At 44.0% G+C, this 25,949-nt stretch overlaps 1 protein-coding gene across 2 annotated transcripts in view; it reads left to right on the top strand.

Annotated features, from left to right (window-relative positions):
* The first annotated feature begins 1,943 nt into the window (after positions 1–1,943).
* RILPL1 (Rab interacting lysosomal protein like 1) overlaps positions 1,944–25,949 on the top strand; it is a 59,562-nt gene continuing 35,556 nt past the window's right edge. For both annotated transcript variants that reach the window (XM_073627109.1, XM_073627118.1), the window contains exons 1-3: positions 1,944–2,507; positions 15,206–15,356; positions 23,412–23,530. In XM_073627109.1, coding sequence (XP_073483210.1) covers positions 2,226–2,507; positions 15,206–15,356; positions 23,412–23,530 — 552 coding nt within the window. In that variant the 5' untranslated portion in view covers positions 1,944–2,225. The remainder of the gene's footprint in view (positions 2,508–15,205; positions 15,357–23,411; positions 23,531–25,949) is intronic.

The following is a 25,949-nucleotide window of genomic DNA, read 5'->3' on the forward strand; positions in this document are numbered from 1 at the left end:
CGCCTTTGAAAGGGTAGCATGGTACTCACCCGTCGTACTTGCGGACGGAGAGGGATTCGATCGAGGCGGAGTAGCTGGAGCGGGAGATTCCCCTTTCCCGGCCGCGCCATCTTGAGGCATGCTGAACCGCTCCCGCGTGCGAAGGAGATAGTGGGTCAGGGTATTTTGAGAGGATCCTCGGGATTTCTTTCTCCTCGACGGCATGCACCGAGTGTTGCTGGCTCGAGGGGTGCAAGAATTGAGGCTTAGAGTGCAGTTAATAGCCCTCAGGAGGCCATTATAGTCCTGGGTGGAGCGGAGCTACAGACTCAAGCGTCCATCTTCCTCGGCGCCGCGCATGCGCCCCCCCGTGTTTTTTTTTTAAATTTATTTATGTATTACATTTTTTTTAAAAGGTGTATTTGTTCCCAAAAAATTGCGTTTTGAAAAACCGCTGCACAAATAACGTGTGACACAAAAATTTGCAAAACCCACTAATTAATTTATTTCTAGGGCCTGAGCTTTTAAAAATATATGATGTTTGGGGGTTCTAAGTGATTTTCTAAAACAAAAAGTGCCAGAAAAAGCCTGGTCCTTAACAACTTCCCGCCCGCCCTATGGCGGATTGACATCCGGGAAGTGGTTCTGTTATCCTGACTGGGCGTCATATGACGTCCAGCAGAATAACATGCCGCAGCGCGCCCCCGGGGGCGCGCATCGTGGCGATCGGTGGATCGGTGTGTCAGTCTGACACACCGCTACACCGATCTTGGTAAAGAGCCTCCGGCGGAGGCTCTTTACCACGTGATTAGCCGTGTCCAATCCAATCCAATCTTTACCACGTGATCAGCCGTGACAGACGCGAGTAGAGGAGAGCCAATCGGCGGCTCTCCTGGCGGAGGGGGGCTGCGCTGATTGTTTATCAGCGCAGCCCCCCCGCAGATCACCACACTGGACCACCAGGGATCGCCACTAGGACCACCAGGGAAGGGGCAACATGTGGATGGCCAGGTATGTACCCCATGGCCATCCACATGTGCCCAGTGTGCCAAATCTGTGCCCATCAGTGCCCACAAATGGGCACTGATTGGCACCATTATATTGCAGTGATGCCCAGCAATGCCACCCTTAGAGGCATCACTGCAAACAAGCAGTGTCATCAGTGCCACCCATCAGTGCCCATCAGTGCCCATCTATCAGTGCCCATCTGTGCCAACTATCAGTGCCACCCATAAGTAACCATCAATGCCACCTATGAGTGCCCATCAATGCCGCCTATAAGTGCCCATCCGTGCCGCATACCAGTGCCACCTATCGGTGCCCATCAGTGCCGTCTATCAGTGCCCATCATCAGTGCCCGTCAGTGCCACCTCATCAGTGCCACCTCATCGGTGCCCATCAGTGCCGCCGTATCAGTGCCTGTCAGTGCAGCCATATCGGTGCCCGTCATTGAAGAAGAAAACTTACTTATTTACAAAAAGTTTTAACAGAAACAAAGAAAAACTTTTTTTTTCAAAATTTTAGGTCTTTTTTTATTTGTTGCGCAAAAAATAAAAACTGCAGAGGTGATCAAATACCACCAAAAGAAAGCTCTATTTGTGGGAACGGAATGATAAAAAATTTGTTTGGGTACAGTGTAGCATGACCGCGCAATTGTCATTCAAATTGCGACAGCACTGAAAGCTGAAAATTGGCCTGGGCGGGAAGGTGTCTAAGTGCCTGGTATTGAAGTGGTTAAGTGGTTAAATATACTGTATAAATAAATAAAATTGATAAGCTGCAATATATTTACATTTGTGTTTCTAGGTTTAGACACACTATAATGCTGGCAAAATAACTTTCCGATCACTTACGTATTAGGTAGAAGAAGCCAACATTCCCCATTCCAAAAAGCTGGGAAGTTTCCAGGGAGCCATGATAAGCCCGGGCACAAAGTTGAATCAGTGAATGGGTTAATGAAGATGCCAAGCTGGACATGCGCAGTAGCGCCCTCTGGTGTCATGTATCCAGATCGCGTGTTGGTTGGCTTGGAGTTGTCTGGCAGCTCTCCTGCCCTGATTAGAAGGCCAGTGTAGGTTGGAGGGAGCGGTGAGGACGATGTAGTCCGTCATGTTATATGAGATCCCCCACATGATCTGAGCTCTCTCCGCACAAGGAGCTCGCCCTTCCCCCGGCCATCCAGCAGCGGCAGGAGGGAGGAGGTTTGCATTGAGGGCAGGAAGGAGGTTGGGAGGAGGGAAGAAGCCATGGAAGAGATCTCAGCCCTGGAGAAGAATGTGGCCGAGCTGACGGTCATGGATGTGTATGACATCGCCTCTGCGGTTGGCCAGGAGTTTGAGAGAGTCATTGATCAGTATGGCTGCGAGGCCATAGGCAGGCTGATGCCCAAAGTGGTGAGGGTGCTGGAGATCCTGGAAGTCCTGGTCAGCAGGAACATCAACCCAGAGATGGAAGAGCTCAGACTGGAGCTGGACAGGCTGAGACTGGAGAGGATGGACAGGATAGAGAAGGAGAAGAAACACCAGAAGGTGAGCAAGGGGAGATCACAACTCATCATCACACAACTCATCACACAACTCTCATCATCACACAACTCCTCATCACTCCTGCCAGGATAGAGTCAGAGCCCAGTGTTCTATGGAATGCATGTTGTCACACTATGACATTGTTCTCCTCTCTATAGATCTGCCTGTATCAAGGACATCAGGGCTTCTTGTCATATACTCAATTCTCCCAACCCCAGTCTGGAACAGGCACTGTAGAGTGCAGAATCATGACAACCTAACATTGTCCTCCCTGTAGTCAGAGTTCAGGCTGGCTCAGACACTGTAATGTGTAATACAATGACAACCAAGCATTGTTCTTTCCTGTTGTCATCCAGGGTAAAGTTCAGGCTGACTTAGTCCCCAAGGGATTTATAGTCTAAAGCGGTGTTTGCGCCCTTCACCAGATATGCACCAGGGTTGCCAACCACCAGTAAATTTAGACCCCTTTCACACTCGTGCGTTTTTCAGGCGCTTTAGCGTTAAAAAAAGCGCCTGAAAGAAGCCTCATCTGCAATCCCAATGTGAAAGCTCGAGTGCTTTCACACTGAGACCCCTTTCACACTGGGGCATTTTTCAGGCGCTTTAGCGTTAAAAAAAAGCGCCTGTAAAGCGCCTGAAAGAAGCCTCATCTGCAATCCCAATGTGAAAGCCCGAGTGCTTTCACACTGGGGTGCTGCGCAGGCAGGGCGTCAAAAAAAGTCCTGCAAGCAGCTTCTTTGCAGCGCTTTTGTGTTTTTGCCACCGGGCTGGGTGCGCTGATGGCCCGAGCCCTTTCACACTGCCAGCGCCCGAAAAATGCCCCAGTGTGAAAAGGGTCTTAAGCGGCGCTTTACCAGTGTTTTTCAGGCGTTGGCAGTGTGAAAGGGCTCAGGCTTTCACATTGGGATTGCAGATAAGGCTTCTTTCAGGCGCTTTACAGGCGCTTTTTTTTTAATGCTAAAGCGCCTGAAAAACGCCCCAGTGTGAAAGGGGTCTTACTGACAGTTTGTAAAAATCCAGTGATTTTTTATTTTTTTTTTTACAACTGCCAGTAAAGATCAGGGGTAATTTCATGCTGTGTTGACTTAAGTTGTAAATCAAGAAAATTACTTTGTTATAGGTATTGCCAGTGTTTCCATATGTTTAGACTGTTCAAATATTAACTGTGTTAGTTTTCAATAGGAGTTCTGTAATTTCTCAGGTTGCCGGTAAAAAAAAAAAATGTGCTCCACCAGTAAATTTTCCATGTTTTGTCAGTAAAAAAAATGCTGCGGGAGGTTGACAACCCTGACATTCACTGTCATTTAAACACATCCACCCAAAGGATTCACCCACAGCGGAGGAGTCCTGCTGTCAGAATACAATACCACAGCTGGGAGGATTCCTTCATCCTCAAATGTGTGTTTTTATTTATTTATTTTATTTTAACAGCCAGCGGTCGGTTAAAAAAAATAAAATAAAATAAAGATCCATGTATGACCAGCTTAACATTGTTCTGACAAGCTGTAATCGTAGAGTTCAGGCTGGGCCAGACACTGTAAAGTGTAGTACAATGAATGACACCGTGATTTCTTATACACTAAAATTGTTCTCCCTAGCTGTAGTCATAGAGTTCATCCTGGCTCAGATACTGTAAAATGCTGTATAATGACAACCCAACAACTCTAACGTAGTTCTCCCCAACTGTAGTCATAAAGTTCATCCTGGCTCAAACTTTGTAGAATAATGACTCCATGACTTCTTGTCGTACACTAACATTGATCAACCCCCCCTGCTGTAGTTGGGGTTCAGGCTTGCTCAAGCACCATAGAGTGCAGGTTAATGACGCCATGACTTCTTGTACACTAACATTGATCCCCTGTGCTTTAGTTTGGGTTCAGGCTGGCTCAAACACTGTAGTGTAATGGCAACCTAACAACAACTAGCATTGTTCTCCCCGGCTGTAGTTGTAGAGCTTCAGCTGGCTCAGACACTGTCAAGTGTAGTACAATGATCACCCCTCTTCATACAATAACATTGTTCTCCCTGGATGTAATCGAGGACTTCAGGCTGGCTAAAGCCTAGTACACACAATCAGAGAATCGGATGTAAAATACTGCTTTCCAATTAATCGTAGAATAAGCTGATTGTTGGTACACAGCTTTCTAGAGCTGATCACCGCAGTTCGTGCAAAATTATCCGAAGGGACAAAAACAAAAAATTTCTCATAGGAAACCAGAAAGTATGTTTTTCGTTTAATCAGTACAGTACTTGTCTGAAAAAAAAATCAAGTGACCAAGGCCACGCATGCTCGGAAATTAAATACATTACAATACAACACATTACATCACTTTCCAAGTTGTATGAGAATTTTCGTAAGTTTAGTAACCTCTTCATTTTCAATACAAGACTAGCATGCAAAAAAACCCCTAAAAAACGGACAATCGTTTGTCCGATAACTAAGGGGTATAAGATGAAGCAGTGAATGCGACTTTTACTAGACATGCGATCCATCTTGAATAGGTTGGAAAAAAGATGCAGACTTGGTCCATTTTATTTTCTGGATCTGGACCAACTCGAAGGTGAGCAGATGTAAATGGATACACGTCTGTTTACATTTGCCTGCCCTTAGACTTACATGGAACTTCTGACCAGGTCTTCCTCAAAACTTTGATAATCAGACCACCCAAATGACACAAACCCTACATTGTTCTCTCCTGCTGTAATCATAGAGGCTGGTTCAAACACTGTAAAGTATAGTATAATGACATTACTCTTGTTATACACTAATGGTAGATTTAGACATGGATCTAAATCTCCCTTTCTTCAGAAGCCTCCGATTGTCCTCCAGAGGCTACTGACAGGCGTTGAGGTGACGCCTCACCACCTGTTTTAACCCACCAATTTTTGCAGACAAATGCATCGCAACCACATGCATTACATGTGTTTGTGGGGCGTCCCTATGTACTTGAATGCGTAGTGTCGGTGGGCTTGCCGTGTCAGATAAAGTTTGCCAAAGGCGCAAAGCATCACACCCACGGCATGTAAACATCCCTGTCCGTTGCCTATTGTAGCTTAAGAGGGGGCTTTGCTGGGCAGCAAAAATGCATAATTGAGCCCCATCTGCAAGTCTAAACGAAGCCTAAGCTTGTTCTTTCCTGCTGTATTCATAGAGTTCAGGCTGGCTCAGATTTTTTAACGTTTAGTACAGTGACACCATTACTTCTTGGTATACACGAACATTGTTCTCCCTAGCTGTAGTCATCGAGTTCTGTCCGGCTCAGATACTGTAAAGTTTATTATACTGACATATTGGGGTTGATTTACTAAAGGCAAATACACTGTGCACATTGGAAGTGCAGTTGCACTTGCAGGTTGTAAAGCTTCACTTTGTAAAGAATACCCAATTAGGTGCAAGCAAAAAAAAAAAACTTTTTTTTTTTTTTCGCTTGCACACGATTGGAGCATGGTGATCAGTGGGCTTTACCACATTTACTAAGCTCTGGGGAAAAGGAGTGCAACTGCACTTGCATAGTGCACTGTCTATTTTCCTTTAGTAAATCCACCCCATGACTTCTGTGACAGGCTCAGCCTGCTCATCATTACAGAGCCCGCACTTGTTATTGCTTACAATCAGCAGTTTTTCTCCGTTTACAGCACTGAGTAATCCAGCTTGGATTTGTCTCGTACAGTTCAGCTCCCATTTGAAACTTCATTGTCCTATAAGAAGAACGAAGCTAGTCGTGTCATATTAGGTTGGTCATAAAACTAGTGTTGCTCACGTTAGTCACAATGTTTGTAATAGTCACAAGTTGTATGAGATTTGCAAAAAAAAAAAAAACTAAAAAAAAAAAAAATTTAAATTTTCCAACTTGCTGGAACATCTTTTAAGTCAATCATGAAGCCCTGGTTCACACCAGTGTGACTTGTCATGCGACTTGACAGTTCAAAGTCACATGACAAGTCTCACCCCATTTTCGGAAATGGAACTGTTCAAATTGCTGGTTTTGAAAAGAGTTCCTGCACTATTTCTGTGCGATTTCGGTGCGACTTGCATTGACATCTATTACATGAAGTTGCACTGATAGTCGGCATTGAAGTCGTGCTGAAGTAGCGTGACTTCAAGGCTGCACTGGTGGGGACCAGGGCTAACTGCTGTATATTCAATAGGACATGAAAAAGTGTATGTGGGGGGGGGGGGGGAGAAGCAGAGACTATAGGCAGCCTCTGCTGACCGGTATCCTTAATCTGTGCACATTGTGGGTATGCCACTGACCCTAGCTGCGGTCCGGATGTGGCTTATAAGCCGCAGTTTGGAGACCCCTGGTTTAGAAGGTGATAGTTTTTGCAGGATTGGGATGGTGATGCACAGCTTGAGGCCCCATTCACATCTGGCAGTTTGGGATCTTGGGCAGAATTGCTGCCATTCTGGCCACGATCCCAAAATGCACTGCAATACTGCCAAAACGCCCCACGCGTGTTTAGGTGCCATTCATTATTAATGGCACCTAAACATGAAGTGGTTTTGCTGCGATAAATTGAGACAATCTACACATCACACAAAGCTGGTCACCAGTAAAGGAACAGGACCCTTTTTTTTTTTTTTTATTGGGCGACAAGTGTTGCACAATGTGGTTTGCAGTGTGATTTATCGCAGCAAAGCTGCATGCGTTTAGGTGCCATTAAAAATGAATGGCACCCAAACACACGTGGTGTGATTTGCCACTATTGCAGTGTGAATTTGGCTCACGAGCAGAATGGTGGCAGCACGTATGCCTGTGATCCCAAAATGCCGGACGTAAACAGCCCCTTAAAGCGGTTTTCCAGCCACAAAAAAATGTTTTTTAAAAGTCAGCAGCTACAAACACTGTAGCTGCTGACTTTTAATAAGGACACTTACCTGTCCAGGGAACCTGCAATGTCAGCCCCACCATTGTAACTAAGGCAAACCGGCAGTGGAGCCTTCAGGCTTCACAGCCGGTTTCCTAATGCGCATGCATGAGTCGCGCAGCACTTTCTAAATCGCTCTGTCATCTTCTGGGACAGACACGGGTCCCAGAAAGGTAGCAGGGGAGAAGGAGGAAATGACGCCCTGAGCCGTGGCTGAGCTAGCACGGAAGTATACTATGTACTTTAGAAAAGGTAAGCAAGAAGAAAAGAAAAAAATAGTTATCCAAAAACGAGGGGGTGGAGGGGTGGTCTTTCCTTTAAGACAAAGTTGTAAAAGTGGGTGGAACTCCGCTTTAAGTGATTTTAAAGCTTCCGTTTTAAAAAAAAAAATTAAAATAACAAGCATGTCATACATACCTGCTTTGTGCAATTGTTTTGCCCAGAGTAGCCCCGATCCTCCTCTTCCAGGTCCCCTGCCCGCGGTCCTGGCTACCCCCTTCCCTCGCCAAGTGCCCACATAGAATTCCACTCTCCAAGGGGGCATTTGCGTAGGTTCGCATCTATTGACACAGATAGCCGGGCTTAGCTCCACCCCCGCTCCCTCGTCATAGGGTTTGATTGACAGAAGCAGGAGCCAATGGCTCCCGCTGCTCTCAATGTGCCTAGTGAGGAGGGACAGAGCTTGTGCACAAAGCTGGATTGAGATCGTGCTCAGGTAAGTATAAGGGGGGCTAAGGAGATCCTTTACAACAGTTTTTAATTTTTTTTTTTTTTTTACCTTCTTGCATAGAATGCATTAGGGTAAAAAACCTTAAGGCTTTAGAACCACTTTTTATAAATTAAATTGATGCAATAGTTTTTACCACCACTTCTTTAATAAGAAGCAAGTTGAATTGCTTTCAGTCGTAGCCCGTCTTTTCCCGTGCAGTGTAGAGAAGGGGAAAAAAAGCATTGTGCATGCACAGTTAAATTGTTACTAAACCCAGGACCCTTCATTCACTGTATCTGGTCTCCCACAGTACACAAAACATGAAAATGCTATTATTTTACTAAATATAAACTGCTAAATACCTTTTTCATCAGCAGTGTATAGCAGTCTTATGACTTTTTTTTTTTTTAATTCTTTATTTGTATAAAAGAATAAAGTATCCATCAGAACATATTGCAACAAAAGCACAAGAGGTGCCGTGTCGCACCAAGTATAGAGACAATCCATGTTAACAGGGTAATATAGTATAAAGCAAGGTGGCTCAAAAACAAATTTGTTTACATTTCTAATACCCAAAAGAGTTTCTCACTCCAAAAGACCAGGTGGTGACCATGTACATTGTGCTCGTGTTTGCACAGGCGGACACTTAGCATTTTTGGATAGAAGGAAACTAAAGTACAGAGGCATAGGGTCACCCAAGAGGGGGCCAAAGCAAGAGGAGATGAAGAGGGGGAGGTGGGGGAACCAGGGCGGTCGAGATGCGTGGGTGCAACAGTATGAAGGGCGGGAGGACCAGAGCAGCTCTCCAGGAGGGACTTCCCTTCCTCTGAATATATACTAACAGGTTCCAGTAAGCCCATGTTTTTCGTATATCGTTCTCTTCTAATTTGAGCAGTAAGTACAAAATCTTCCAGGGTATTCCTAACCTTATTAAGCCACATGGCAATGGAAGGAGGATTGGGGTCTTTCCAGCACAGAGTGACACAAGTTTTGGGGGCATTAATCCGGAGAACTGTTTTTTTTGTTTTTTTTTGTTTTTTGTATGTCCGAAGTGGTATTTGTGAGCAGTGGAGCAAGAAGGCAGGATCCCTCGGAATAGGAAGGTCTGTAAATTGTTGGGAGATTCTCTGTACCTCTGACAATACTGTTGGAGCTTTGAACAAGACCAGAATATGTGAAGGAATGTTCCCTTTTCTTCTCCACATCTCCAGCAACGATTCAAGGCCTCTGGATAATTACCCAAAGCCAACGGGGTAAGGTACCAGCGCGTCAATTTTATAGTTTTTCCTGCATGCGCCTACAGATGGATAATTTCAGCGAAAGGTGGATGATGTTGTAACGCTGGACAGCTGTGAAGGTCCTATTGAAATCCCTTTCCCATTTCCTAGGGCTCGGCACAATAAAATCGTCCGGAGGGGAGATGAGCAAGGCATACATCTTAGAGAGGGTACGGGGTAGGGGGTCCTTATCCTCACAGTATGATTGAAACAAAGTCTGCTGACTATGAAAATGAGACAGGCTAGGGTTCGGAAAAAGTTTCTGAAGTTGGAGCGCTTGCCAGAAAGGTAATCTAAACTGACCATCTGTCTGTATCAATATGGAGATGTGGGCCAGACGTTGGCGATTAAAAAATGGGAGGTTTGAAAGCAGTCCCTCACCCGGAGATTCTGAAACAGGCCAAGTTCTGTGACGAAGGGAAGCTGGGATTTCCCAAAATGGGGAACAGTGGAGATTGAGCGGAGGAAAGCTCTGGTTTCGTGCATGCCATATGACCGACACGATGAGTAGGTCCTATAGTGGGATGCAACACCACGGCTCCCTATTCAGGGGCATAGGGCTGAACTGCTGTCCTATGTCTGTCCAAAGCTTAAGATCCTTGTGTCTACACCAGGGGTAGGCAACCTCGGCACTCCAGCTATAGTAAAACTACAAATCCCATCATGCCTCTGCCTCTAGGAGTCATGTCTTTGAATGTCAGGGTCTTGCAATGTCTCATAGGACTTGTAGTTTCAAAACAGCTGGAGGGCCGAGGTTGCCTACCACTGGTCTACACCAATCAATCACTCTGCAAAGGTGAGCCGCTTGATAGTATTTGAAAGCGTCTGGGGCGGCAACCCCTCACCCCCGCCACCCCATAGTTTTTAGGTAACGTCAGAAGATCCTACAGAAGAACTACAGATCCTGGGCCGTTTGCATGCCCAGATAAACTTGGTAATGAGGGTGTTGATTTGATGGAGATACAAAAACTTTGGTAAGATACTCATTTTGATGTTACATCAGCCAAACCAGGAATGCAGACCTCGATTCAATTTGTCTAAAAGGGAATGAACTTCGCTGTGCAACGGTGGGAAATTCAACTTTAAGGTATAAAGGCTAAATTTAGGGGGATGCGGGTGCCCAAGTATTTCAACGCAGAAGACGTCCATTTAAAGCTGAAGTTGAGCTGTAGGGTGTGTCGCAAAGGGGAGGGCAGAGCAACTCCCATTGCCTCAGATTTGGTATAATTTATTTTCAGGTTTGATAAAGCTCCATAACGATCAAATTCCTCCAGGAGGTTTGGCAAAGATGTGCAGATTGGTCAAGGAGAAAAGTAAATCATCGACATAAGCGGAGACTTTCCGGGTGAGATCACCTACCTGAAGGCCTGAGACTTCTGGGTTTGATCTATTTCTGTTCAGGAAGGGCTCAAGCGAGAGGGCAAAGAGCAAGGGTAAGAGGGTGCCGTTAAAGATGGGAAATGGCTCTGAGAACACCCCATTCGCCTTAACCGCAGCCTGTGGGGAAGAGTATACGCTAGAGATCCAGTGGAGCATTTGTTCCCCAAAACTCATATGTTTCAGGGCTGCAAACATGAAGGCCTAATTCACCCAATCAAAGGCCTCCGCATCAGTTCTAAGTAACATGCAGGGAGAGCCCGTTTGGTTAGCGAAGTGGATCAAATTGAGCACTTTAACAGTGTTGTCTCTTGCTTCCTGAGAAGGGATGAAACCTACTCGATCCAAGTGGACTAGTTAGGGTAGCAAAGATTGAAGCCGAGAAGCAAGTATTTTGGTAAAGAGCTTCAGGTCTACATTGAGCAATGTAATCGGCCGGTAACTGCCACAGACAGAGGGATCTTTCTCTTCCTTTGGAATAACTGAGACGTGCGCTAAAAGTGAGGCCGGTGGAAACAAAGTAGTCCTAGGCCAGTGATGGCGAACCTTGGCACCCCAGATGTTTTGGAACTACATTTCCCATGATGCTTAACTACACAGAAGAGTGCATGAGAATCATGGGAAATGTAGTTCCAAAACCTCTGGGGTGCCAAGGTTCGCCATCACTGTCCTAGGCCATTGAGCACCTTTTACCATATGCGGACCTAGCAGGGGTAGTAGAGTCTTATAGTACTGTATTGTAAATCCGTCCAAGCCGGGTGCTTTCCCGTGTTTGGCAGACTTCACTGCCCTATGCAGCTCTTCAACAGAGATGGGGGTTTCAAGCTCCCCACGGACCAGGGATGAGAGGCGAGATAGTCTTGTGACTTCTATCAGTGTCTGACCGAGCACTGGTTTAAAGCTTAAAGAGGGGAGAGTTCATTCTCCTCTGACTATCCTATTAGGCTGCATGACTCCTGGCCCTCTGTCTGGACAGTGCTAATGCTAAACACATGCCCCCCCCTAAAAAATTAAAAAAAAAAAATCCCTAGCAATACACACCAAACTGAGCATGTGCTGAGTGCCCCTAAGGCTCTGTACTATCAGGAGATGGATTGGTGACAGTGGAAGAAGGGAAGGATCAGAGAAGACAGGAACAAACAGCCTTTTTACACAATGCGAAGGATTAACCCCTTAGGTTCCACAGTGAGTATAACAAGCATGCTTTACTGCATATACAGACTGATTTTACTGTTGTGGGTTTAGTAACACTTTAACATTGTCCGATTCAGGAAGAAAATTGCAGCTCTTGCCTCATTTGAGGATGGACAAATGTGTTATTAAATGTTGTTCTTGAACATAGGCTTGAGTGTGGCCAGCCTGTCTTCTCAGTTTTTTAGTTTAGAAAAAATGGGGAAGGATTGGAACTCCTGTCAGGTTATACTGCTATAAAGAAAAACCCAAAAAGGGTAACGCTGCGCTAGAAACAAATTATAAGAAACTAAAAATGAATCCAGTACAAAAAGAGCTGCCAGCACCAAAAAGTCTAAATACAAAACTCAAACAAGTGGAAAAAGGTGTAGGTGCAGCGCTGGTGTGAATTAAATCTCCGAATTAATGAATGAAAAAATGATTTTTTTTTTCAGAATTCAGAAGTGGTGAAAAAGGACTAAAAATAAAAACTAAGGCAGAGTTTCAATATAAGAAATTGGGAAACTGACAAAAAAGGATAATTGTATTCAATCTCCTAATGGTGTGCTTGGATAAAATATCAAAGGATTGCATACAGTGCTCAAACCAGTAAAATATAAAACAAAATATGAACATTTTTTAAGGTTTTATTATTCATTATATAAGTGTACAAACAACGACTTAACACCATAAACGGATAATGGAAATGATGATAAAAATTCTCAAATAAATATGGTGAAAAAAAATCTGAGAAAAAAGACTAAAGCAAAGTCCAAAGGGGTGAACCTAAAAAACTGAAGCACAGTCCTAAAATCAAATATCCAAGTGACGAAGGTTAGCCAGTAGGTTATCATATAGATGTAGACACCAAAAGCCAAAGAAGGATCCCTCCTCCGGAAAGTTTTACACCCAAGGTGAGCATGTAGTCTCCTTACCGACTTAAATGTCGGTAAGGAGAGCGGTCTCACCAAGCCCAGGGAATTTGGTCTCCCAAAAATCAGTAAGGATGTTTGAAGCTGCTATATCCGTGTCACTCAAAAATATAAACAGAAAAGGCTCCCATAGTGTAGTATTTAAGTAAAGTTTAATACGCTTAAATGAATTGCACTTACAGGATAAAATGTCTAAATGCACGGTGTGCCAAAATAGCGGCGTCTCCTCAAGCTTCCTCTGCTCGCTGTTTGCTGTACTTTCGACTTCCGAAGAGGAAAACGTGATGATGTTAGTGTCACAGGCTCCACCCTATGCGCTTCGTCACAATAGGACGTCGTCTGGGGATTGGCTGCTATTCTATCCAGTGATCTTTTGATCCAAAATACGGGAGGCAGCATTCTTCAGCAAATAGAACACACAGATTTAGTTTAGGACACTCTATTCTAAGCAAAAAAAAAAAAATGGTGCTCATTTTGGCCAGAATCGTGCAGCATGTGGTCCTGCAGATGTAGTGGTGTTGAGAAAAACCATTTACCACTGACTGGTGTTTACAAAAATCTGCTTTTAAGGTCCATTCACACGGGCTTGTCCTGAGCAGGCGGAGGACAGGTCCCTCTCCACTCACTGTGCGGAGACGGACCTGTCAGAGCCCCACTCGCCTCTATGGGAGAGCGGATGAAACCGGCTGCCTGTCCATTTTAATCCGATCTGATCCTCCAGACGGATGGAAAATAGGGTTTCTATCCGTCTGGATTTCAAGGACAGGATTGGACAGCAGCGGGTGTCAGTGGACATGTCACCGTTGACATCCGCCGCTCCATAGAGGTGAATGGAGCGTCCGATCAGGTCCACCTGAAAAACTGACAGGCGGACCTGATCGGAGTGCCCGTGTAAAAGGGGCCTTATTTATTCATGTAAAAGCTTTATCCCAAAAGAAAAAAAAAACTGTTGCTAGAAACTGCTTGTGTAACTGCAGAGTTTGGCTTCAATATGTTAGTGTATTGAGAACTGCTAGTCCATCTAACACTCCCCTTCCCAAGACTGACAATGCTGCTGTCCATAGGCACTCTAATACAGGAGGTGCGTTAGTGGCCAGACCACTGGGTGGAAACCGAGGGGGAAAAAAGCCTGAAAAAATAAAACAAATGCAGCCTCTACATCAAAGGATTGGTAAGCTGCAATATATTACATTTTTGGGTTTAAAACCGCTTTAAGGAAAGACCTAGAAATCTACCTAATAATAAAGAATTTTCCAAAAAAATTATATGGGGAAAAAGGCCATCAAGTGTATCAGACATGGTGCCCAGATAGCTAGTCCATATCTGATACAACTAAACAGATCTATACTAACATACATCCTTATATTTTACTGGGTCCATACTGGGCAAAATAAGAGGCCCACTTTACTCTAGAAACAATTTGGGGTCTTTACTGGCCTTTCCTGTTTTCCCCTGCTGTCCTAATGGGCCATCAGTTTGGCCAAACATTTCCAGGTTTATCCTCGTCTTGCTAAACAAGTTAAAACTGCAACACTGTTTTCTGTTAAAAAAAACTGCAACACTGTAAATACTTATCTGTGCTACATACCTTCACTCTATTGAACAGTCTTCTGCATCCAACACACTTCTTTGATTTGCAAAGTTTTCTACATCTAATGCATTTTTTTTGTGATTTGAATACCTGGTTCCATGTTTTTGGTTCTTCCTGGCATCCCCTACATACTATGCCTTGTAGTGACAAAGGGCCTGAAGGGTGAAACCACGATATGGATTGGGGAAGAAGGAAGCATTTGACATACCTGGAAGTATTCAATTTCCCCCGAGCCCTTAGCTTGAAGAAAGCAAAGATAGAAGTTGTCACCTACTGTAAAGTTTGGTGTTTAGAGCCTTTTTTTGCAGGGGTCAGTTATTAGAAATAAAAAATGTTAAGGAAACAGTCACATTAAGAGTCTTTGCAGTAAAATGAACACATTAACCTTGGCCAGGTATGTTATTTCATATGGAATAGTTATTTGTAGTAAAGTACAAATGTACACATCTTTTAAAAAAGTAGTAGCACAGACGCAGCTCGTTTGGCTGTACTTCTCCTGTGGATCACAGAAGTGCAGTTCGTTCTGCACTCCTGTGACCTGTTTTCAGCCAACAGCAGACTGAACCCTGCTGTCGGCTGATATCACAGAGCCGGTCCAGGCTGGGGAAAGATCATGACCATATGGTCGGGATCAACCCAGGAGCTTGGACCGGCACCTGGCTCAGCCTCTCAGCCTTTTAACCAGAATCCAGCTTTGGAAATTGGACAGTATGCCCACACACGCACATGAAGTCCATGGTGAAAAGAATTGTATCGGTAATAGTATGATCTTTCAGGAGCTGGAACTGGTAGAAGATGTATGGAGGGGCGAAGCGCAAGACCTCCTGGGTCAAATAGCTCAGCTACAAGAGGAAAACCAACAACTACTATCAAACCTGTCCTCAAAAGATGTCACTTTAACTGAGGAGGAGTTTCAGAAACATGAAGGTAAGCACAACTAGTGTTAATTCTTTCTGGCAGGTAGCTAATTCTCCTTTTACTTAAAGGCTCATTCCACCGGTAAGTGATGTTTAAATTATAGGTGAACCATAAACAATATATCTTGGCTACCATACCACTGAGATCTCCCTGCCATAAATTGACACTGGTTATTTGATAGTTTTGGGTGTTCCCACTCACCTTTTTGGGTGTTTCAAATCCTCCCTTTCCATTTTCTGTAATGTAACATCCACCTAATGGCCATAGCAGGTGTACTGGCTCAGGAATTTGACTGAAGATATCTAACCAGCTGAGTATCCAGGAGCTATAAGAAATTCCGAAACCATCAGGACTTGTGTTTTTTTTTTTTTTTTTTTTTTTTTTTAAGGCTATTTATATATAAAAGTACTGAAAAAAACTAACAGGTTTTGGCAAAATTACAAATAAGCTGCAGAAATAGTAAAAAACACTTATAAGACACTGTAGCTCATTCCATTGTGTTTGAAAGTGCATTATATTGTAATATGTTTTTTCCTGAATGTGCTGTATTGTTTTTACTACTGCTTTTAAAGTGGTTGTAAACCCACTAGCTAAAAAAAAAAAATACTAGCTCATTATGAATTACTTACCTTAGATCGAAGCCCCCCGCAGCGGTCCTCTTACACTCCTCTGGCCAGCGACATCGCTCCCGTAGTAACTTCCAGGTATCGCGGGCTCTGGCGCTGAGATTGGCTGGAGCTGCGATGATGTCAATCCCGTGCATGCACGCGGAAGCCGCCGGTAATGGCACACTATCTGAAGCAATGGCACGTACGTGATGACGGCGCATACAGATACAGGGGATATCTCCTAAACTGTGCAGGTTTAGGAGATATCCGGGGTAGCTACCGATAAGCCTTATTATAGGCTTACCTGTAGTAAAAGGTGGTTGTAAAGGGGTTTACAACCACTTTAATATTTTGGTGCTTTTTCATAATATGTAATAGAGCTTCACGATTAATCGTCAAGAATCGCTATTGTGTGTTTTTTTTTGTTTTTTGTTTTTTTTTCCGGTTGCGATCTTGATAAAAGTGTTTCACAATTCTTGCTATGCAAAGAATTCTCTCTGCCCTTCTGAAGCCACAGCCATCAAAAGAAAGGAAGAAAAAAAACGGCAGTCTGCCAAGAATCGCAACATTCTTTATCAGTTGAACTTAAGTGTAAACATTGTAACAATTTGTCAATGGAATAGTCTTGAATTAAGTTTAACCACTTAAACACTAAACCTTTTTCTGACATTTGTTGGTTTCAAGTTAAAACCATTGTTTTTTGTTAGAAAATTACTTGGAACTCCCAAACATTATATATTTTTAGTAAAGACCCTAGAGAATAAAATGGCGGTTGTTGCAATATATTATGTCGCACTGTATTTACACAGCGGTCTTTCAAATGCAATTTTTTTGGAAAAAATTACTTTAATGAATTAAAAAAAACAAAAAAAATTAACCAGTCATTTTTTAAAATTTTTTTTATTTATTTTTTTGTATAGTGTGAGAATCGTGATCTTTTTATTCTAAGCAAAAAAAAATCGTGATTCTCCTTTTTGCCAGAATCGTGCAGCTCTAATATGTAAATACTTTATAGTGTGTGTGTGTAATCTAAGTACAGGTTCACTTTAAACTGTCCCCTAATTATAATTGCCTTGGGGTATGAGAGTTCTAACTCCCCAACCAGGTGATCCCACTGCAGGTGCCTTAGAGGACTGCTAGAAGCTAGTCTGGGGTTAAGTATGCATTAATTCATCTGGCACTTGTGGTTCAGGTTGAGTGCACTTTAAATACCATGTATGTCCCTGAAAACGGTACTTGTGTCCTCCCTTGTATTGGACCCATTCTGATGATTTAAATTTAGCTGTGCTTCTTTAGGTCATTCATCTGTTCTAGACAGAAATACATCTCCACGTCCGTGTTTTTACTTAGAATAGAACAGCTTGGTTTGGAAATGGTGAAGCATGTTAGCCTGATGGGGAATACAGATGAGTCACGAATACTGTCAGCAGGATGTCTGCTTTAGCATTATTAAATATCTGGAAGGTGATATTTCACAATAGGATGGGAGTCATGCTAGAATGTGATTTTTAATTTCTTTAAAACATGTATTATATTTGCTGTAAAAGCTAAAATTTTATGGGCTGTACAAGTTACAGAAAAGTTTCCTATTCTGTAACAGTGTCAACATTTTACGTGGTTGTACAGCCACTTTGCCTTATTCCTAGAATCTACAGTGTTAGATTAAATTATGTGCCACAATGTATGTGCTTTTATAAGAACTTTGCAGATTTATACCTCTTTTTAAAACTCCTCTTGACGCTCACGTGACCGCCTACCGCTCTCCTTCCCTGATCTCAGAACTACAGTGGGAGGGGCTGAGAATCTCCCGCTGACGTCACCCGGGAGGAGAGCGGTGGGCAGTCACGTGAGCATCGAGCGGCGCTCTGAAAAAAGGTATGACGATGCATATTTTTATAAAGTACGTACACTGGGGCACATAGGTGTATCTAACACAGGGGATTCTAGGAATAAAATAAAGTTATTTTAGCAGTATTTTTAGTATTCTAGCAGGAGGGGCGGGGAGCAGATCGGCAGAGACTAGCTGAAAGGAAGGAAGGGAGGGAGGGAAAGGAGAGTGTGTTCTTTGCTCAGATTCCATGACTGAGGTTTACAATCACTTTAATATTCTGGCGAATATTAACACTCAAGTGCTAGACGCCTGTTAACGCACCTACACTTTATTTTTTTCTGTTTTTTACAAGTATCAGGTGTTTTCTGTCTGCCAAAAAGGCTGCTGCCAGGAGGAAAGGCTTTTGGGAGAGTTCCCAAAATGTCCTGTGTGCATGAGGCCTTAATGTCTTTATTTAGTACAGTCAGGAAGCAAAACAAGAGAAACAGGAGGTAAACATTGTAATTGAAAAAAAAATACCATCCTTAAAGCAGAACTACAGTGCATCTAAGCACCACAAACTAAAAACGCTATTTAGTGCATTTTTAATATTCAGAGCAAACTCACCCATCCATGTCTGCATGCTCTATTTTGCTGAGAAAACACCCTCTAGCATTTCTGACTGTGGCCATCTTCAGTAAGGGCAGATGATTTATGTAGTATTTACTTCCTGAAATCCGTCAGTCCTTAGCTCAGGCATGCAGGCAGGAGAGGATGTGTTTATCAGAGAAAACCCGTCCTCTTCTCCATGAAGACTCCTGGGATGTATGACATCATTTATCTAGGCCTGGAAACCAGGAAGTAACTGAAGAAATGTGTGATTAAAATGGAAAAAAAAAATGTAAACAAGCAAATATGATATACTCTCTTAGGTATACTAATAACAGCATAAGGCCCCTTTCACACTGGGGTGGTGGGTGCGTCGGCGGTAAAGCGCAACTATTTTTAGCGCTGCTTTACCATTAATTTTGCTGCGCTATTCGGCCGCTAGCGGTGCGCTTTTACCCCCACGCTAGCGGCAGAGAGAGGGTTAAAACCACCACAAAGCGCTGCTGCAGCAGCGCTATGCCAGCGGTATAGCTGCGCTGCCCCATTCATTTCAATGGACAGGAGCGGTGAAGGAGCGGTATACACACTGCTCCTTCACCGCTCCAAAGATGCGGCTTGCAGGACTTTTTTTAGCGTCCTGCCAGCGCACCGCTCCAGTGTGAAAGCTTTCACATTGGAGAGACAGGAGCGGCTCTTTCAGGGTGCTTTGCAGCTGCTATTTTTAGCACTGTAGCGCCTGCAAAGCACCCCAGTGTGAAAGGGGTCTAAGGATTAAATATAGTCAATGTTGATTCAGAGTGTGAAGTTGCGCTTTAACCACTTGGTGCCCGCGCTATAGCCGAAAGACTGCTACAGTGCAGGCTTAAAATGCCAGGAGGACATCCATGTACGTCCTTGCGCTGCCGGAGCACCCCCTTTATCAGCTTTTTTTTTTTTTTTTTTTTTGTCTTCACGCTGTTAGCGTAAGGAAAAGAAGAAAGCCGTTAACCGGCTTCTGTTAAAGGGACATCGGTCCCCTTATTGTCCACCAGTGCTAGCACTGATAGATATCTATCCGTGCCCACCGGTGTCACTTATAAGTGCCACCCATCAGTGCAGCTTCGTCAGTGCCACCTGATCAGTGCCCATCAGTGAAGGAGAAAAACTTGCCTGTTTGCAAAATTTTATAACGAAATATGAAAAACGTTGGTTTTCTTTTTTTTTCAAAATTTTTTTTTTTTTTGTTTAAGAAAAAAAAACAGTGGTGATTAAATACCAACAAAAGAAACCTATTTGTGTGAAAAAAATGATAAAAATCGCATATGGGTACAGTGTTGCATGACTGCGCCGTTGTCATTCAAAGTGTGACAGTGCTGAAATCTGGCCTGGGAAGGAAGGGGGTATAAATGCCCAGTAAGCAAGTGGTTAAGCAGGACTTCAGTAATTTTTTTTCATCTTCATGAAAAAAAAAAGTAGATGCTGGGAACTGCTCATTTTAGAAGGTAGCAATAGCACTTGTAATCTCTTTGTTAAATATCGTTGCTGTATCAATAATGCTTGTGCACAACCTCATATGTTCGCCCCGTACACACGATCGGAAATGCCGCCAGCAAAACTCCGAGAGGTTTTGGTCAGAAAATGCGCCATCGGACTTTTGCTGGAGGAATTCCAGCCAGCAAAAGATTGAGAGCAGGTTTTCTATTTTTCGGTCGGAAAAAGTTCCTATCCGAAAATGCGATCGTCTGTGTGCAATTCGGACGTGCAGAAAAAATCACGCATGCTCGTAAACAATTCGACGCATGCTCAGAAGCATTGAACTTCATTTTCTCGGCTTGTCGTAGTGTTGTACGTCACCGCGTTCTTGATGGTCGAAAGTTCAGAGAACTTTTGTGTGACCATGTGTATGCAAGCCAAGCTTGAGCGGAATCCCATTGGAAAAGCCATCATACCTTTTTCCCCACCAAAATTCCGATCGTGTGTACGCCGCATAAGTGCCTCGGATATGCCTGGGAGTGGCGATTTTGAGGGAAACCTCTCCAGCTAACGTGGGGCTATTTAACCTTCCTTTGAATCATAATGCAAACCTTTTCCTTTTGTTGATTACTTCGGATTGTGTAAATTAAACATTACCCAAATATCTATATAGTTATTTTGTTAAAAAGTTTAATAAAAACATTGAAACAGAAGGTAGCAATAGGAAAGCAAGTAAGAACAAGGAATGAGAGAGGTAGATGTAGGGACAATAAAGTGATTGTAAAGTCTTGTTTAAAAAAAAAAAACAAAAACCCATGTTATTCTTACCACCTCTATGCAGTTGTTTTTGCACAGAGCAGGCCGGATCCTCCTCTTCTCGGGTCCCTATTTGGTGGCCCCTCCCTCCTGTCGAGTGCCCCCACAGTCAGCAGCTTCCTATGGTTGCACTGGAGCTAAGTCACAGCTCAGTTTGTCCATTCACTCACAGAACCCCGCCCCCTCTCTTCCCTGACTGACTTTGCATAACAATTGTGCCACTGCTATGTCTCAGCCAATCAGGAGTGTCTTGGACAGCTTAGACAGTCATGGACATTGCTGGATAGAAATGGGGCTCAGGTAGGTAATTAGGTGGCAGAGGAAGGTGCTGCGCACAGAGGGTTTTTTTAATCTTAATGCATATAATGCATTAAGATAAAAAAAACTTCTGCCTTTACAACCCCTTTTAACCACTTGCCGACCGATATACGGCGGCAGGTCGGCTCTATTGCGCGAATCGCCTTTCTGGTACGGCGCTTTGTGTAATGGATACAGCGGGCGCGTACATGTCCGCCGGCCACCCGCGATCGTTCCACAGAGAGGCAGAACGGGGATCTGTCAGTGTAAACAAACAGATCCCTGTTTTGACAGGGGACTACATAGTGATCGTCTATTCCCAGTAATCAAGAACAGTGATCTCTCTGTACTCCTAGTCAGTCCGCTCCCCCCCACAGTTAGTAACACCTCCCTAGGACACACTTAACCCCTTGATCACCCCCTAGTGTTAACCCCTTCTCTGCCAGTGTCGTTTATACAGTAATCAGTGCATTTTTATAGCACTGATCGCTGTATAAATGTCACTGGTCCCAAAAAAGTGTCCAATTGTCCGCCGCAATGTCGCAGTCCCGCTAAAAATCGCTGATCACCGCCATTACGCTATCCCCTATTTTGTAGACGCTATAACTTTTGCGCAAACCAATCCATATACGCTTTTTTTTTTTTTTTTTTTGATATTATAGTAAAAAATATATTTTATTTATTTATTTTTTTTAAATTGTTGCTCTTTATTTTTTTTTGTTTATAGCGCAAAAAAAAATTTAAAACTGCAGAGGTGACCAAATAACACCAAAAGGAAGCTCTATTTGTGGGGAACAAATGAACATCAATTTTGTTTGGGTACAGTCGCACGCCCGTACAATTGTCAGTTAAAGCGAAGCTGTGTCGTATTGCAAAAAATGGGCTGGTCATTAAGGGGGTGAATACTTCCGGGGCTACAGTGGTTAAGAAGAGAGGGACATGAAGATGAAGGGGAGAGGAGAAATAAGAATAAAAGAGAGGTGGGAGCTTCTGTTGCTTGTAGGAGTTCTTTATTGAAGGTGGTGAAGTTGCAATAAAACCAGCTATTATGGAATGTATCTGCATTCCATTAAAGCAGCCTATTTGGCTAGAGCACCAAAGCAGGGTGCGTGCATTTTAATTTTTTTTGGAATACAACATACCACAATGCAGGGTAGTGCACTATGCGTTGTGGTGCACTGCAACACATGTGCATTGGCAAGGTACCTTGGAGTGCCTTTAAGAATGAATTGCCCCACAGCACATCATGCATTTTTATGTTGCAGCACAACAGTGTGAACACGGCATTCTTTTGTGTATGTACATCATGTTGTCTCACACCAATAAATATGTTGCTATGGGAAATGTGTAAGTGCAGACTTCATTCTAGGTAGAAGATACAAACACTGCACTGTTGGGAATTTGGTATGTGCTTTTGGCTTAGAAGACTGGTCTGCTCAAAATTATTCTTGCAATCTCCAAAGGTAAAAAGAGTGCTATTTTACAATGTTGCAATCTCCAAGGAACTCCTTCTGCAAGTGTGTTTACTGTTCTCAGACTTGGCATGCAATAACTGCCTCTGCAGATCAATTCAAACCATACCACAGACTGAAGAGTATGGGTGATAAAATCAACTTAAAATGTAAATGAATTTATACAATACGTTCTTGCAAAGGCCTTCCTCACTATGCACAACATATACTGTAGATACAAATTAAGACCTTAGATCAAGAGCTATACTGGCAGGTCTCAGACCTGCATTGCATCCACTCTGTTTGTTTTGTATGCTTTCCTCGAGCTAACTCGGCAATCAACTCTTAGTCTCCTAAAGGATGTCAAACACCCATAATCTACTAAGTAGCTAGACATAATAGGATCTCTGGTGATCATAATGCAGTATTTTTTTTTAATGAGGTTTTTCAGAAAAGTACCACATTTTGGACACTTGATGGCGCTGACCATAATAGGAGATAATTGTCTGCTTGAATACTGAAGACCTACGCACATCATTTACATTTTTTATATATATATATATATATATATATATATATATATATATATATATATATATATACATACATACATAAACCCATATATGTCAGGTTTGCGACGGATGTATGTAATATAACGGAACTCAGAACTTTTTATTATAAGTAAGATTATGTTGGTGAAGGTGCCATATTGATACATGTGAAGTGTGAGCATGTTTTTTTTTGGGACAGAAACACTTTGGTCCACCTAATGACTTGCCCCTCCTATTTAAAAAAAAAGAAATACAAGGTCTAACCTTTCCTGCCAATTACATTTTGCAAAATCATAGAACCAGATTAAATATAGAGCTCAGAAGTCTGCATGCATGTGTTCTGGGACAGTGACTTTGAAATTATTGTAACCAGAGAAGCCAAGCAACTGGCATTTTTTTTTAAAGGGTGATCAGCGATGGTTGCTTTCTAATTTCTAAGGAATTTCATTAAGTGTTTTCTTTCCTTCTAGGCATGTCTGAGAGAGAAAGGCAAGTGATGAAAAAATTAAAGGAGGTGGTGGATAAACAGAGAGATGAAATAAGAGCAAAAGACAGAGAGCTTGTACTTAAAAACGAGGATGTAGAAGCGGTGAGTATTGGAATACTTCCTGTAGTTATAAAGGGAGAAGAAGCCTAAACAGTCAATTCAGAAAACTCTTTTCTTAACCCTAATTTTGCTTTCAAATGTGAACATGAACATACCCCTGCTTGGTTGCTCCAGTGCAGTTTTTGCTTTTTCAAAACCTTTGGTATATTGGGTCAAAAAATACAAACCGTGCTTCAGCGATTTCAGACTCCCAATGCATAGTTGCCAACATTGCAAAAAAAAATTTGTGGGACACTTTTTTGGCTGTAGGCGGAGGCGTATAATAAGGGGGCGGGGCATGCATTTGTAGGTGTGGCATAGCAATAAAAGAGAAAACCGTGGCGCGGTCCCTCCCCGCATCGGGCGCCCCCGGCAGAGTCCCTCCCCGCATCGGGCGCCCCCGGCAGAGTCCCTCCCCGCATCGGGCGCCCCCCGGCAGAGTCCCTCCCCGCATCGGGCGCCCCCCGGCAGAGTCCCTCCCCGCATCGGGCGCCCCCCGGCAGAGTCCCTCCCCGCATCGGGCGCCCCCCGGCAGAGTCCCTCCCCGCATCGGGCGCCCCCCGGCAGAGTCCCTCCCCGCATCGGGCGCCCCCCGGCAGAGTCCCTCCCCGCATCGGGCGCCCCCCGGCAGAGTCCCTCCCCGCATCGGGCGCCCCCCGGCAGAGTCCCTCCCCGCATCGGGCGCCCCCCGGCAGAGTCCCTCCCCGCATCGGGCGCCCCCCGGCAGAGTCCCTCCCCGCATCGGGCGCCCCCCGGCAGAGTCCCTCCCCGCATCGGGCGCCCCCCGGCAGAGTCCCTCCCCTCTCCTGTACATTAAAGTTAAATTGCTGCAGAGACAAGAGCCAGTGGCGTCACTACAGCTGGTGTCACCCGGTGCGGAAAAAAATTGATGTCACCCCCGCCCCTCCAGCAGTATAGATCCTCCTCCCTCAGTACAGACCCCCTCAGTGTAGACCCTTCTCATCAGTATAGACCCCCTCAGTACAGACCCCTCTTCCTCAATACAGACCCCTCTCAGTGCAGTCCCCCCATCCATCAGTATAGACCCCCCTCCATCAGTGCAGACCCCCCTCAGTGCAGACCCTGCCCTCCCATAAAGCCCCCCAGCACATGTCCATTACATTAGAAGTAAGATGGCATGAGCGGCCGCCGGCACTGTATGTTCAGTGGAGAGGGGAGGGGCCGATCCGTGCAGCTAACCCCGGCTTCAGTGTGAAGAGAGAAGCCGATTCATTGGCTGCACAGATCGAGCCCCCTTCCTCCCTCCACTGAACACAAGGGGGAACGATGTAGCGGCGGCGCCGGCGGCCATTTTGCTGAAGCCAGCTGCCCAAAAAATTAAAATGCAAACATTCTCGATTCGGGACAGCATCCGGTCGGGACGAGGGTCCCTAAATCGGGATTGTCCTGGGAAAATCAGGACTGTTGGCAACTATGCCAATGCTAGTGGAGCGCAATTCACATTTGTAAAGCACACCACTTTTGTTTTATGAATGTGTTTGTTTGTTTTTTAAGCTGCTTTTTTTTTTTTTTTTTGTGACCTGAAGGAGTTTGGTGAAAAACTTGAAGCTTCCACAATCTGCAATTTGTGTAATGCACTACAGAACGTGTTCTTTAGGAAACCATGTTAAATGGACTGTAGTGCAAATCCGCAAATAGCACTAAAAATGCATAGGTGTGAATCGGGCCTTATGGTGCAATAAGCAATATCGGAGCCTATCATAATATGTTTTGGCGGCAGCCAGCCTAGAGTACATGTCTGTGTTTGAAATTTCAGGAGACTTGTGTAAGAGTAACTCATTGTTAACAGGTGTCAAGAACTTGTGTTTTATTTCCTCCCCCCAAAGTGTATCTAAAGCTAAATGCATTTTTTGTCATTTTAGGTTAGAACCCCTTTTCAGGTTTGTATTACTGTATGTCACCCCATTGGTTAGATTTTTGCCCCCCTTAGTTTTTCTAGTAACCAGGACTAAAAGTGAGGGACAATCAAAAATGTTTGATTTGTCACCCAAAAAGGAATAGAGGGAAAAATTTCTCCCGACTGCATCTCTGGAGCTCAGCCACAGTGATCTTTGGGTTCTTCTTTACCTCTCTCACCAAGGCTCTTCTCCCCCCGATAGCTCAGTTTGGCCGGACGGCCAGCTCTAGGAAGGGTTCTGGTCGTCCCAAACGTCTTCCATTTAAGGATTATGGAGGCCACTGTGCTCTTAGGAACCTTAAGTGCAGCAGAATTTTTTTTTTTTTTTTTTGTAACCTTGGCCAGATCTGTCCCTTGCCACAATTCTGTCCGAGCTCTTCAGGCAGTTCCTTTGACCTCATGATTCTCATTTGCACTGACATGCACTGTGAGCTGTAAGATCTTATATAGACAGGTGTGTGGCTTTCCTAATCAAGTCCAATCAGTATAATCAAACACAGCTGT

Source organism: Aquarana catesbeiana, linkage group LG01 (genome assembly GCF_042186555.1).
Source record: "Aquarana catesbeiana isolate 2022-GZ linkage group LG01, ASM4218655v1, whole genome shotgun sequence".
In the NCBI taxonomy this organism is placed as follows: Eukaryota; Metazoa; Chordata; class Amphibia; order Anura; family Ranidae; genus Aquarana; species Aquarana catesbeiana.